Consider the following 13,777-nt stretch of genomic DNA (forward strand, 5'->3'; position numbering starts at 1 on the left):
TTTTATTAGGACTTACGTCATCTCCTGAGGGGTATTTGATTAATTGTGCAATAATAATACAGCTGTAGAGATCAGCCTTTGGACTTTGAGCCGCACTTGGGAAGTGCGATGAAGGCTATTTCTCCATTTTGGTTACGGATACACGTCTAGACACAAGCCAATTAGATGTAAACAAAGCAATCTAAAACGTTGAATAACAAACGTTTGGCCAAAAGTGCGTCGCATTTCGCCTTGCATTCGGTTGCATGGCCCGCAAATAAAGGCCTGGTCGTAAGCCAATCAATTTGAAACCCTTTTGAGCAACACACATCTGATAAGCCGCAACTACTTGCAAGATAATGGCCATACATACGCCAGTATAAAAGTGCTGATAAGGCATCGCTATAAATACTGGATCCGGAGCCAAGTGAGGCCACAGAAACGAAACGAGCGCGCCAATGATCGTACGGATTTATTAGGAACAACCCAAATATAGAGCCAACTCTATAGCGAAAGCAACCCAACTGTGATACCAAACGAACACACACCATATCCCCAAGATGTCTGCCACTAAGGTGAACCATTTGATCGGAGCGACTACGCGCTACATCGCCGGACGGAATGCGGTGCAGACGGTCTACTGGCGCACCTCCGCCGGACCCAATCCCCGGATGCTGAAGACCAACAAGCTGCAGAACTTCGATCGCACCCAGAAGGCGCCTCAGAGTGTACGGCTGCAGAACTACGATCGCAGCTATATCCGGGATTAGGGAGTTTTTGATAGTTTTAGTTCCGACCTTGACATGTTCCTAATGTCGCACTAGACATATGTAAATTTTTTTTTGTGCGCTTTGTATTTATTATATAGAGAGTATTTTCCAAAGCGATAGTTCTTATCGTGCGAATTAGAGTTAATCGAATCTAAACGAAGCTGGCGCTACGACTTTTCCTGTAAAAAAAAAAGAATGAGGCAAAGATTAAATAAATGCATTCTAGCGCGTAGATAAGAGAATATTATTCGTTTTTCTGAATCGAAGTCTGACGGGGGTCTGCTAAATGCGTCATCAGTTCCAGAAGCAATGACATAAATCTAAATGTCATAATCATCGAATGATTCCAAATGAAAGCCCAATTGATTCCTTCGGTTTATTCCATTTTTAAGATTTTATTAATTTGTTTTATATTTATTACATACATTGAGTTCTCGTATATATATAATTTTGGGGTTTTATGTTTATGCTTTACTTCCTTTGGTTGTATGTAATTTACTTCATATAATTTGTTCGTTTAGCTTTATAATTTCGTTTTTAGATATCGTTCTTACTTATGTTTTATAGTATATTCTCGCGATTTGTTTACATTTTGTTTTAGTTAATTTAATTTGCTTTGTGGGTGAAATATGTTTATGTTAAGTTTTTTGTTTGGTTTTCGTTTTTTTTTTTTGTGTTTTATTTTTGAGTTTTATTATGTTTTATCGGGTTGATCATTTTACTTAAAATTACAGCCTTTATAAATAATTATTTTTATATGCTATTCATAGATTCTTTTAATTTTCCGTTTTCTCAAATTTTGTGTTTTCTTATATGTTCTTGCTTTATACTTTTTATTTCGCTTGCCGTTGTACTACGTATTCATTTTTCATTCGCATTCGTTTTAATTTTACTAAATATATATATAGAGACTTTTCCGCATCGTATTTTGATGGATCTGAATAATTTGCACACAGTATGTATATAATATATATGTATATATATAATATAATTGTTATCTAAATATATACTCATATAGACCTCATATATATTAATTTATATTTGACAATTTCAGTTGGGCTTAGTGTCTGGCTTTGCTTTTGTAGTGTAGTGTAGTTCTGGCTTGCTTCTTTTTTCATACTTCGTTTTTTTTTTTTTTTTGTTTTTGCACACGGAAGATTTACACACATGAATAAAAACCGAAAAATACACACAAAACTTTGTGCATTTCCTTAGCTAGCTTTGGTTTTGATACTTTTTTTGAAATATGTTATGTTATTTTATGACCTCGTTTATTTGTTGCCTAACTCAATTCACGTGAAAACAGTTTCCGTTTGGTTTATCTCAAAAGAGAAAAATATATATTAATTATTATCCTTGTATTTTACTATTATTAAATCCATTTCATCATTCGTTTGGTATTTGATTAAAAAATATTGCAGCTCAAAATGGTAATACTTTGGTTTTCAAGTTAAATGTACTTCGCTTATGTCCCCTCTAAAGCATAGAACACAGTAGAGATCAGATGGATTTTTCTCTATAATCGGGCCCATTGCTATCGCTATGCTAATCCTAATCCATACTCCAATCATGCCCAATCAAATCTCAATCCTTTCCATGCTGATATCATTTCCTTAGTGGGCTGCAATCTGTAGTTTTTCTGGATATCGGGCGTATCTATATTTGTGTCGTCTGATTTACGTATTTCCTTGACTCTACTCTTATGCTGCTCAGTATATTAGTATATGTGTATTAGACTCTTATGTATGGTAAATTGTTTGCTAGAAATGTGTTTTCTTTTACGGAAGAATTTGGATACAATTTAATAGTTCCACTTGATTTTAGCTAAAAGTATAATTTGTCTAGTATTTTCATTACTTTTCAGCTAATCATTGCTATGTATTTTTCTGGTAATCCTATCGTTCATTGGGCGCTTTAATTGGCTTAACATAGGTGTATCGTTATCTGTATCGCGGCGTCGTTATCCCTTTTTCTACAAGTGTATTTATTTATCCTGCATCGGCTTCAGCACAGATTCTCACAATGTGCAACATGCACTTTGAATTAATTCAAGATTAATTTCTTCTATATATTTTGCAACAGAATTTCGGCTTCCTAGGGTATCAAAAGTAAACGAGTGAAAGAGGCGGAATGGACAGTTTGTCAGCAGAAGGCAATAAACGAAATTCTGTGCAAATATCTGTGCAAATAAGGTCAACTACTGTAATTCAGAGAAGAATCTAGGGAAACTGCGTAAAAATTTCACATTTTTATTGTAAATTCTTCATTTTGTCTGTCTGTCGGTCTTTGTGTGTTTACTTCGATTCTCTTTCGTGACTAAAAATACTCAACAATTTCGTTTACATGAAACCATTTTAGCTACAATTTATATTTGTTGTATATATGGTTAAATATTTCCTACACATTCGCCAATCAACATTGATAGAAAAACCGATTTGTTTTGTTCTTGTTGTCGTTTTGCTTTTCACCATTTGCCATGTTTTGCCTCTACATCGAGATCTCGCTGTAGAAATTGCTCTGTATGTATGTATATGTTAGAAATCGTAATTCAAAAAGATACTTTTGCTGACAACAATGACCCAAAACAAATTTGGTAACGCGGGTGGTAATGATGGCTACTAAATACAACAATAATTCAAACACTTCGGTTCGAGAACTACATAATGCACCTATGTGTCGTTAAGGTAAATCCTCGATAAATCTAAAAGAGTTCGTTGCACGTTTATTGTATTCATAGGCTCGTCCGATTCAAGGTGATCTCCCCGTCTAGCGATTCTATTCTATTACTCTCTGCCAAATAATGATCTACCGAAAATCAGATATCGTGACTTCCGGATAATGGGACTTTCAATTTGTTTTATACAATATTCATCACATTTTCTTGTGGGGTATTTTTTTGCCTAGTTCTGGTTGCTAATTAATTTAGTTATTATTGCTGCGCCGTTACTTTGTTAGTTACTAATGTAAGTACAATATCATAAAAATAAAAATAACACTGTATATTTTGTTATTTACCATTAATTTCATTTCGCTTCATTTAATTGTTCGTAAATTATGCCTTTGTATTTTTTTCGCTTTAGTTTTACGCTTGGTTTTTCTTTATTGTAAATATAAATATATATAATATATATATCTCAGGTTTTCCATTTTAAGTACAATATAATATAACCATATACAAAGCGGTTCCCTCCATCCTGCATCCTGCGTCCTGCGTCCTGCATCCTGCATCCTCCGTGGGTACCTTGACCTCTGACCTCCACCTACTCCGTGTGTGGCATTTGAAAAATTCGTAAACGGTTAGTACACTTTTAATATTCTTAGTTATTTTTTAGCGTCAGTCTTGTGTAAATTAAATTTTACTTCAAAAAACGTTTTAACACACACACACGGAGCACAGTGAAGCCTCGAAAGCACGAAAGCCCACGGGGCAGTTGATTTCAGCTGCGCTCCTGAATCGGTTTCGTTTTCGCTTCCTCGGGCCGCTTCTTGTTATAAAAAATTGCTGCTCGGCTTTACATTATACATATATATGTATAAATATATATATACATATATATTTTTAATAAAATGTATATAATATATGCGTGTATACACATATAAGTTTTATTCAATTCACACGTAGACGTTTGTTAAAAAATGCATTTTCTTATGTAAAAATGTTCGGCTTTCCACATTTCTTATCTGCCCTTTCATAAATATTATAACTTGGTATCTGATTACCATATTATACTTGTGTTGAGACGCCATCGAGATATTGTTCTTGTACATTTCTATATATGTATGTATATATATTTTCGCATATACTAACCATCGCCTAAGTGTATGTGTTTTTTATGTATGCCTCGTATATAGATTATAATTACTTTGGTTGATCGCATTCGGGAAGATTAAAGTTTACACACGGTAGTGAGAGATAGGATTCAAAGACGAGCGAGCTTAGCAAACCAATCGTAATTGAACTACATTTAGATTTTAGACAAGTTTAGTCCTAATAAATTTCCGCCTTTCTTCGACATCTTTTTGGGTTTCCACTTGGAGATTAGAGCTAATTTGACACAACCGTTTAATTCAACTATTTTATCATTTTATCTGCCTAACGATTAGCTTTTTTCGACTGCCATGCTACTGAAAGATTCGTTGCTTTTTGTATTTCGCAGCACCTAAAAATTATGCTACACAGAAGGAGGAAGAACTGAAAATGGAAATAATAACCAAATAAAATATAAATAAATATATAAAATAAAAAAAGTTTGGATTTTGTTTTGGGCTTCATTTTATTTTCATTAAGGAATGACACATTCTACACGCGAATCTAAATCGGAACATTAACACTTCAATAATAATTTGGAATCAATTCATTACACAGAGAAACTAGAACAAATTTTGATAATACATTCGTTTCGAAATATCGGAAAAAAGAACCTAAGCCTGAACGATGAAGTGCTGAAATTTGGAAAAAAAGAAATACTGATCTTACGATCTGATCTTACGTACGATAACCCCAAACAAAAACGGAGCCCAAAACATTTTGCAATGCTAATGTAGCGCTGTCCAATGGTCGAAACGCTTCTTTTAGGGCCAAGAGCTCGGATCGGGCGATAATACCAGCAGCGGATTCTTGCGGTTGGTTATGATGGTACGGTATTAACTTGGGTTGTTCCCACTGGGGCTCCCGATTTTGAAGAAGTTTGGATATGCTTCGGTAACGCTTCGGTTCTTTTCGGGGTTTGGCAGAGTGGTAAAATGTGATGGGAAACGACGTTGTCTATAGTCGTTCCGCTTGCTGTTATTGTCCTTTTCCTACACTCTTTATTTCTTTGCACACTCGCTCACACACCCTTTGCCCAGTAACAGAACACTTTGATAACAAAACAACGAATAACGAATAACAATATTAACTCAGGAACGAGAAGTGAGCTGCCCGATGAGGTGGCAAGCGTGAGATTAATTAGGCTGGTGGCGGTGGCGGTGCCCGTGGCGTTGGCGTCGACGTTGGCGTTTGCCTTGGTGGGCTCAAATACAAAATGAAAAATAAACAAATAATTAACTAGTAACAAATGGATTTCTCTCGCCAAGATCCCACATCTTATCGATTTGACTGCGGTTCGTATACGCTTCAGTTCCTTTTTGCCCCAGAAAACCATATTCTTGACCCAGATGATCGTCTCCCGTCCTCGTACCGTAACGTCCCTCCCATTTATTCCGATTTCGATCCTCACTGAATAACTACTGTGTGTCTCCTCCGCCGTTGCTCCCTCTATTATGAAATGTGGTTGTACTGTTCCAGCCTTTGCTGCTATACCCGCCACTATTGCATCCATCGATAGCTATACCCTCGGCAAAGTATCCCTCAGATCCTCGATACTCCAGCATGGGGATTGTTGATGCGACTGGGAGTGCGGTGAATGCGGGTTTGACGTCGGCGAGTGCAGCAATGGCGAATGGTTTTCTGTATAAAATATTTATGTATATATGGTGCCCTGAATTGCAATACTGAGAGGGGGGCGGGGGAAATGGGAAGAGGGGAGAGCAATGCGGTGGGTTCAAAAAAAAAAACACACTCGAGATATTTAAAAAACGCAGTAAAAGTCAAATATAATAACCAACTGAAAAGAAAACGGGTAGGGGGGGAAAGAAATAAACGCAAACCAAATATTTTGCTATTCATATTTTTTTTTGCATTTTGCTAAAATTATTAAGTAGCTGTTGCTTTATTGTTATTGCTATTTATGCGTTCTTTTCTTCTTTCTCATTTCTATATATATATATATAGGTAGTATAGTGTGTGTGTGGGTGTGTGGTTGTTGTATGTGGTTAAATATGCTTCGTTTTTGTTTAATTGGTTTTTGTGATGATCATGGGGCATTATCCTCGTCATATGCACGTTTATATATAATTATACAAATTAGATTCCGTAGAAGTAGAATCTTATTTCCCTTCTCTGGGCATGGCGCATTTTCAGCGTTCTCGCCTATCTTTTGTATATTATGCAATTGATGAATTCATTTAGGTAGGTAGGTACTTAGTCTAAAAACATTTTGTGCTCTTAGTTGAGCTGCACTTAATCAGTTGATGTTCCTCCATTAAAATATATATTATTCTTTGCGCTATGATATATCATATATATATGTATTGTATATATATATAATTTTTCACTTTCCTTTTACGTTCGTCTAATTGCTATTTCTTTTTTGTTGGTTTGTTTGTTACTTGCCATTTGTTCATTTAATATATATATGTATATATAATATAAATATTCACTATATATAAACTAAATAGATTTTTACGATGGGACAATCTGCTCTCTGCTCTTTGCTGCTGTTCAGTAAAACTTAAGAACTTCTTTTCGCTCTCCTTCATTCAAGTCGTACAATAAATTGAGTTTACAAACATTTTACTCATCTCAGTTGTTTGTTTTTCTTTTGGTTTTCCTTTTCTTTGTTTTCTTTTTTGTTTGTCAGCAAAAATGTTCATTCGTTCTTTAATTAATTAATCGTTATGGTTTTAATTATGCCTTGGCATTATCTTTATAATGTATATATGTATATATCTGTATAATATATTTAATATTGTTTTAAACCTAAACAATTTATTTATGAATTTTCGCTTTCAAAATATCACGTATATACTTAAGTTATGCCTTGGATTTATTAGTTATGATCGGTTCTGTGTGTCTGCTTAGTCTGCGGAAGATTAAATTGCTGGGATGACTGGTTGAAAAGAGTGAATGAAGAACTCATTTCGAAATTAGGCCTCACATCCCACCCAGCAATTTGGATTCAACTGGGACTGGATGATAGATGGATGATCCCAGTGCTTGAATCCGGGACTTCGAACTAAATAAAATCCCTATTGACTGACATACATGTAAGTACTGTTGGTTGGTGGTTTCTATGTTGCTTCTTCGACTTGATTTCAGTTTTAGTTTTTAACTAGAGCATGCCTAAGTGAATTATTGCTTTCCATTTCATTACATTACATTTTGTGTTGCTTCGTTTCAACAAAGAGTAATTTTTCATGTCTAATTATTGTTACGATTCGATTTAAAAATGTTTTGTATTTAACTATTTAACAATTTAGTAAAAATTTGTCAACAACTTCGCAGCGAAGTCCATTTGCGGCGGCAGCGAGTCTCAACCAAATTGTTTTTATTTTTTTGTTTGGGGCTTTGAATGTGGGCGACCTCGGCGACATCTGTTTTAGCAGGTATTTTTGAAACCTCTGGGTTGGTTTATTAAAATACGATAACAGTATTTAGTGGGCAAATAATTTAGTTTCGTTCAATAAGGCATACACGTATATGTAAATATTTATCTCGAATTTTCATATTTCAGCCAAATTATGCACCAATTTTGAATGGAATTCGCTCGCAGGTCGCCGGCTGTCCCCGCAAATGTTTGGCCATCGCGTTCGTATTACTTTAAATAATTTTGGTTAACACATCTCGCTTTTCTCGTTCGTGTTTTTGATTAGTTTTGATGCCATCATCATAACAATAGATACAACAAAATCTTAAGTGAGTGTAGAAAAACAGAAATAATAAATCAACATTTACGCAGAGCTTGTTTTGCTTGATTTTCGCTTGTACATTAGTTTATTAAATTATTATTTTATTTTACGTTTGCTTGCATTTCGTATATATTTAACTATATTCTTGTGTAACACACACCTATGAGTGTCTATGTATTGCTTGAGTTTTTTTTTTATCTATTTTCTTTTCGCTAGCGCTTTGAGTTTAGCTTTCCTTTAATAGTCTCTCTAATATATGCCTCCCGTTTATAATAGTCGGGAGTTGTGTGTATTTTTTTCGCCTTTTTAGCTAGCATATTTTGAATATCTTTATTGTAGTGATTTTTGTTTTTTTCTTTTTTTGTATTTAGTTCACTTTTTGCTTGGCTTATGTGGCTAGATTTCATGATTTTTACTTGTCCTCCATTAGTATTTTCATTTAGACTAAAATTTCGTTCAGTTTTCTTTTGCTTGGCTTACAAGTTAGGTTTTCATTTCCTTTTAAACGAATACTGATCGGAAAGTTAAGGGAATTTTCATAAGTTATCCTTGACTTTCCGCCCAGGACTCGTGGGTGTGCGTCTGTGTGTGTGTGTGTAAGAGTTTTAGTGTGTGCTTGCTTTGCTGCTTGACTTTGTCGTCTCCTTTGCTTATTCATCTTTTTGCTTTGTATTGCTGTATGTGTCTGTGTGGGACAGTTACAGTTACAGTTACGAGTTACAGTTACTTTACGCTTTATATGTATTGTATATATGTATATAAATTAATTTATGCATAATATTATGTCTTTAATCTTCGATCGCTGCCCCGCTTTCTTAGCTACCATATATAGTATATGTGTGTGTTATGCAATTTTGCTTGTTTATTCCCTATATAGTATATTTATAAGTGCGTTCGTCCTGCACGTGTGTGTGTGTATGTGGGTGTTTGTTGGTTTGAGTGTGAGTGCTTTCCACATCATCTGCTGCATCTGAATTATCCAGTTTTGTATGTTTAGCATGATGTTTCCTATATAGTATAGTTTAAATATGGTTTTAAGTTCTCCTCCTCTGGCTCTAGTTCTACATATATATTTTTCTGTCTTTCACTTGCTGACTTTCCACACACACTGCAGTCCTGTCGACGTCCCTATGGTTATAGCCCTTTCCCCCGCTACCCCTCCCCTGCTCCACCGCTAATTGCACATCATAAATGTTTCCTCTACCAAAATTTTATCCCCCCTCACTCATCACACTCACTCAAACTGCCACACTGGCAAAATCCCTAATAACATAAGAAGCTTACTTTACAGCATTTTGCAATGGTTTCCTTGCGCTCTATATGTATGTATGCGTATAGGTGTGTGTGCTTGTGTGGGTGAGTGTCCTTCCAGAGCTTCTACCTTCAATATACGATTTCCTTTGACTAAACATTTCCGAAATTGCAGCTGTGGTGCGTGTATTTCTGTGTCTCAGCTTATATAAATTCTATTTATGCTTTGTAGTTTACTTTTGTTGCTGTGGCTCTTTGTTGCATGTTTGTTGTTGTTGTTCTTGTTTTGGTAGTAGTAGTAGTAGTAGTAGCATCACTATTGTTGCTGTTGCTGTTGCATCCTCAAAGTTAACATGGATAAATTCCTACAAAATAATCGAAAAAATGTTGGCAAAAACTTCATACATATGCCTAGTAATTTATATGATTTATATCGGTATTTGTTATATACTATTATATATAAGCAAAGTGATTGTGCCAACTACTACTATTTACATTCATTCTCTGCTATTTACAGCAAGCAAAACCGAAAAATAAAATGAGTCCAATCAAAAGAAATCGAAGATTAAATAATATAAATTTAGTTTTTCCCTCGCTATGGCATTCAACTAATTTACATTACATGTACATACATATTTTTAGTGTGTGTGGCCAAAACTAAAGCTCCGAACTTAGCATAAATTAAATTAAACCATAGGCATATTAACATAATCGTAATCAACTAAAATTATAAACTAAGAGTGCGACTGCTGCTGCAGTTCGATCAGAGTTGAGGGGCATACATATATAGCATATAGCGTGGTATTGTTGTTGTAGTTGTTGTTGTCGCAGATTTTTGTAGTTTGTAGTTGTCGTTGCAGTTGTGGTTGTTGCAGTTTAGTTGTTGGTATGATTTTATTATTCAGGGCAGCTCTCAACGAAAAATTGGCGACTACGAAAATTTGTTTACTTTGTTTTTCTTTTTTTTTTCGGATTTAACCTATTTTGTGGTGGTTGATTTTTGGTGGTGGTTGTTGTTGTTGTAGTAGTTGGTGGTGGTGGTGCGCCAGGAAAAAATGAAAGAAAAGAAAGCAAATACCGATATGTGTAGGCTACGACAAACGACAAAATGGCCAGCGAGATACAAAATACTGTGAGGCTGGGCTCAACGAAACTCACCTTGGTAATTCTGAGGCCAGATGGTGGGTACATTCTGCAGGAAAAGATGAGACAATTAGTATTTTACAGATTATATGCCATAGATGCAGTATTGTGGTCAAAATAAGAGCACAAAAATTGGGACTAAATTATAGTACATACATATATTATTCTAAAACATTTACTTTAAAATACATCTTTATAAAAGTATAAGCCTGAAATCGTGGCAGTTATACATATATGTATGTATCATTATCAGTGCCATTATTTTGACCTTATCTGCATCGCATCGAGTCGCACTCACCATTGGCACACTGTAGTACTGATAGAATGGCTGATATTGCATGGCTGAAGGTGGGTAGATGGCTGGCACTCCAGCGGCTGTAAAGTCAGTAACTAGGTTTGGTTAATTGTTTCCCAATTGATGTTGGTGTTGGTGGTTGGTGGTGTTTTGGTTGTAGTTGTTGTTGTGTTGATGAAGTGTATTATCGAGTTAAGAAAGAGAGCGTAATGAAATACAAAGAAAAGAAAAACAAATGTCAATAAAACCAAGTGAAACTCAGAGAAACGATGAAGACCCATCAAACATAGCATAGATTAATATATATATATATTTATATACTTTCGCATATAACTCACCTGGCGGATAAACAGCGGCTGCGAACTGATCCATAGGTATATTGCTGATCGGTGCTGGCGGCGTGGTGGTATAGTAGACGGCTCCGTTTGTGGCCACAATTGACTGCAGAGGATTGGGCTGGCATAGAGAATTTTTATATTAGTTTATGGCACTTGCACAGACAGCGATGTGAAAGCACTTACCTGCTTTTTGATGGCCGGTGCAATGTTCAGCTTCCGATCTCGTAGTACCACGCATTCACCCTATTTTTTTTTTTTTTTTTTTTTTGGTTTTTGGGCCAGAGTGAGAGAGCGATGGAAGAGAAAGACAGAGGGAGAAAGCATAAATAGATGAGCATTAATGTCAGAATATTGCATTATCAACACACAAGCCGAACGAAGAAATTCAAATTCAAATCGAACGCAGCAGCATCAAAAATTCTCAAAAAATAGTTAAAAATTAATGCGCAACGCTTTTGGTTTTATATTGTGTCTTTTTTTATTATTTAAATCTTCTGTTCATTTTTTGCTTTTTATGGCACGGCCATGGCTAAGAGAGAGAGAAACACGTGCCAAGGCAAAATACCATTACCAAAGTTATATATATATATAAAGTATATAGGTGTAAATGTTTATACTGTGGGGTGTTGTGTGTGTGCGTGTGTGTGTGTGATTAAATTAGGTAAGGTTTATTACAAAATGTCATGTACATATGTTGCATAACTAGATTTGCGCTGTTTTTGCTGTGGTTTTAAATTTGGCTTCAAAAGCAAATCCAATCGCCAACTTATTGCTCACATTGTTTCGTAATTTTCATATTCAATTTTCGCGGCACAAAATTCAACAACATGTTGATTTTAATCAACAAACATAAACACAAAAATTAATTAACCAGAATAATGAACTCATTTATAAAAGTATAAAAACTGAAAAGGCACAAAAGCATTGTTAAAAGAACAAAATTCAATTTGGAATATAAAGCTTGCTTATTGTTTCGTTTCTTCTCTCGTCTCGTGTTTCCTACTAAATAACAATGATAATAATTATAAATCAATTTAATACAAAAACAAACAATAAAACTGTAAAACCAATAATAATGTAACACCAACACCAAGTTAAAAGTGTAGATATATATATAAAGTCACAGAAAGTATATCCCAAGTTTTTTTTTCGTAGTAAGGTCGTTAGTTTAAAATCTCGTAAGCCTCTTTCACAAAGCCTTTTATAGGGAACTTTTCCACAAGTTGATTTTCGTTCGAAAAATGCCCTTTTTAAAAATGCATTTAGCTTCTCTTCGACCCAATAAATCAGCCAATTTACATTTAATACCTTTTCCTACGGCAAAAAAAAAAAAAAAAAACTACTAACGCAGATGGGAAGCTGGCCGTCTGGCAGCCAGTTCATCTTTAATTGCCAATTAGTCCCGGCTGATACCCTTGTGATTTGCGCATGAAATGCATGAAAAGGACACGACGCCACAAAGAGATAAGCCCAGACTCCTTGAGAGGGAGTGGCGGTTTTGAGTGGTGACCCCTCTTGGCAGCGGTAATAACCATTAACCTAAGCAAATGTTTGCGGGCCAAGGAGATGCTGCTACTTTGTCGTTAAAAAAAAAAAAACAAAATACGGAAAAATAACGTGGAAAATGAAAAGAAAAGCGAGGCGGGACGAGACGAGGCACGGAAAAACCTGAGCCGCCGTATCCTTTTCTGACCGCCGCTGGGCAAACATTCTTTTCATTTATGTTCGAGTTGGCCGCCCCGAGCCATCGTCCTCGGCCAGCGACACAGGAATAAGGACCCTAACAAAGGGCCAACAGTTGAGAAAGTAAACTAAAGATGAAACGTATGGCAGGGAGCCCTGAAAAAAGAGGCCCACCTCCCTCCCCCTGCCAACCATTCTTAACCACCTCTTGTCTTGGCTGAATTTAATTAAGAATCCTTTTGCTGGCTGGCTTTTACGGCGGTGATGGCGGTGGCCTTTTGTTTCAGCCCACAAAAAGGACAACAAAACTGTGCCGTGCCCCACTCTAAAATGATTTAAAATTGAAGAGTCTACAGTCCACTCTTCTCCTGGAGTTGAGTAGACAAATCTCATACATTCGAAATGTGCGTTTCGAGTTCATTTTACGGACCCAAATTTGCTCTAATCTATATGTATTTGTGTTGCGTATTTATGCATGTATGAGGTGACAATGGTTTTGGGGATGGGTGTGGGATTAGTTTGCCATCATAGAACATATACACAAAAATTAGTATACGCAGTGTGGGCTTTGGTTTTGGTGGAATGTGTTTTCGGGATTGTGGTCCCGGTTGGCCCTTTTTGTTGAACGCTGTGGCTTTTGATGAGTTCGTGGTCGAACAAAAAACTCGAACTAAATGCTAAACTTTTCTAAATGAAATTTAATTAGTGTAATGTGTGTGTTGTCTCCTCTCTCGCTGGGGTGTTGTTGTGCATGTAACCGTCTATGTGCGTGGGCGTGTGTGTGTGTAAATTATAAAACTTGGTTAAAC

At 35.8% G+C, this 13,777-nt stretch overlaps 2 protein-coding genes across 10 annotated transcripts in view; one reads left to right on the forward strand and one right to left on the reverse strand.

Moving 5' to 3' along the window:
• The first annotated feature begins 407 nt into the window (after positions 1–407).
• Positions 408–991, forward strand: LOC6604984. The gene has a single exon (XM_002029791.2). It carries the CDS (start codon positions 540–542, stop codon positions 747–749), a length of 210 nt encoding a protein of 69 aa, XP_002029827.1. The 5' UTR covers positions 408–539; the 3' UTR covers positions 750–991.
• An 867-nt stretch (positions 992–1,858) lies between these two features.
• LOC6604985 (protein boule) overlaps positions 1,859–13,777 on the reverse strand; it is a 31,911-nt gene continuing 19,992 nt past the window's right edge. For 4 of the 9 annotated variants that reach the window (XM_032719509.1, XM_032719511.1, XM_032719512.1 and 1 more), the window contains 5 exons: positions 11,469–11,528; positions 11,286–11,403; positions 10,951–11,042; positions 10,668–10,701; positions 5,975–6,198 (listed from right to left, as the gene is read on the reverse strand). In XM_032719509.1, the coding sequence (XP_032575400.1) occupies positions 6,077–6,198; positions 10,668–10,701; positions 10,951–11,042; positions 11,286–11,403; positions 11,469–11,528 (426 nt within the window). In that variant the 3' untranslated portion in view covers positions 5,975–6,076. Of the gene's footprint in view, positions 6,199–6,402; positions 10,489–10,667; positions 10,702–10,950; positions 11,043–11,285; positions 11,404–11,468; positions 11,529–13,777 lie in introns of those variants that run through there. The other 5 variants (XM_032719515.1, XM_002029792.2, XM_032719513.1 and 2 more) reach the window with 5 other exon arrangements.

The sequence above is a fragment of the Drosophila sechellia genome, chromosome 3L (assembly GCF_004382195.2).
Source record: "Drosophila sechellia strain sech25 chromosome 3L, ASM438219v1, whole genome shotgun sequence".
Taxonomy (NCBI): Eukaryota; Metazoa; Arthropoda; class Insecta; order Diptera; family Drosophilidae; genus Drosophila; species Drosophila sechellia.

Coding starts and splice junctions, on each gene's coding strand:
- LOC6604984 (XM_002029791.2), top strand. CDS start 540: ATGTCTGCCACTAAGGTGAACCATTTGATCGGAGCGACTACGCGCTAC.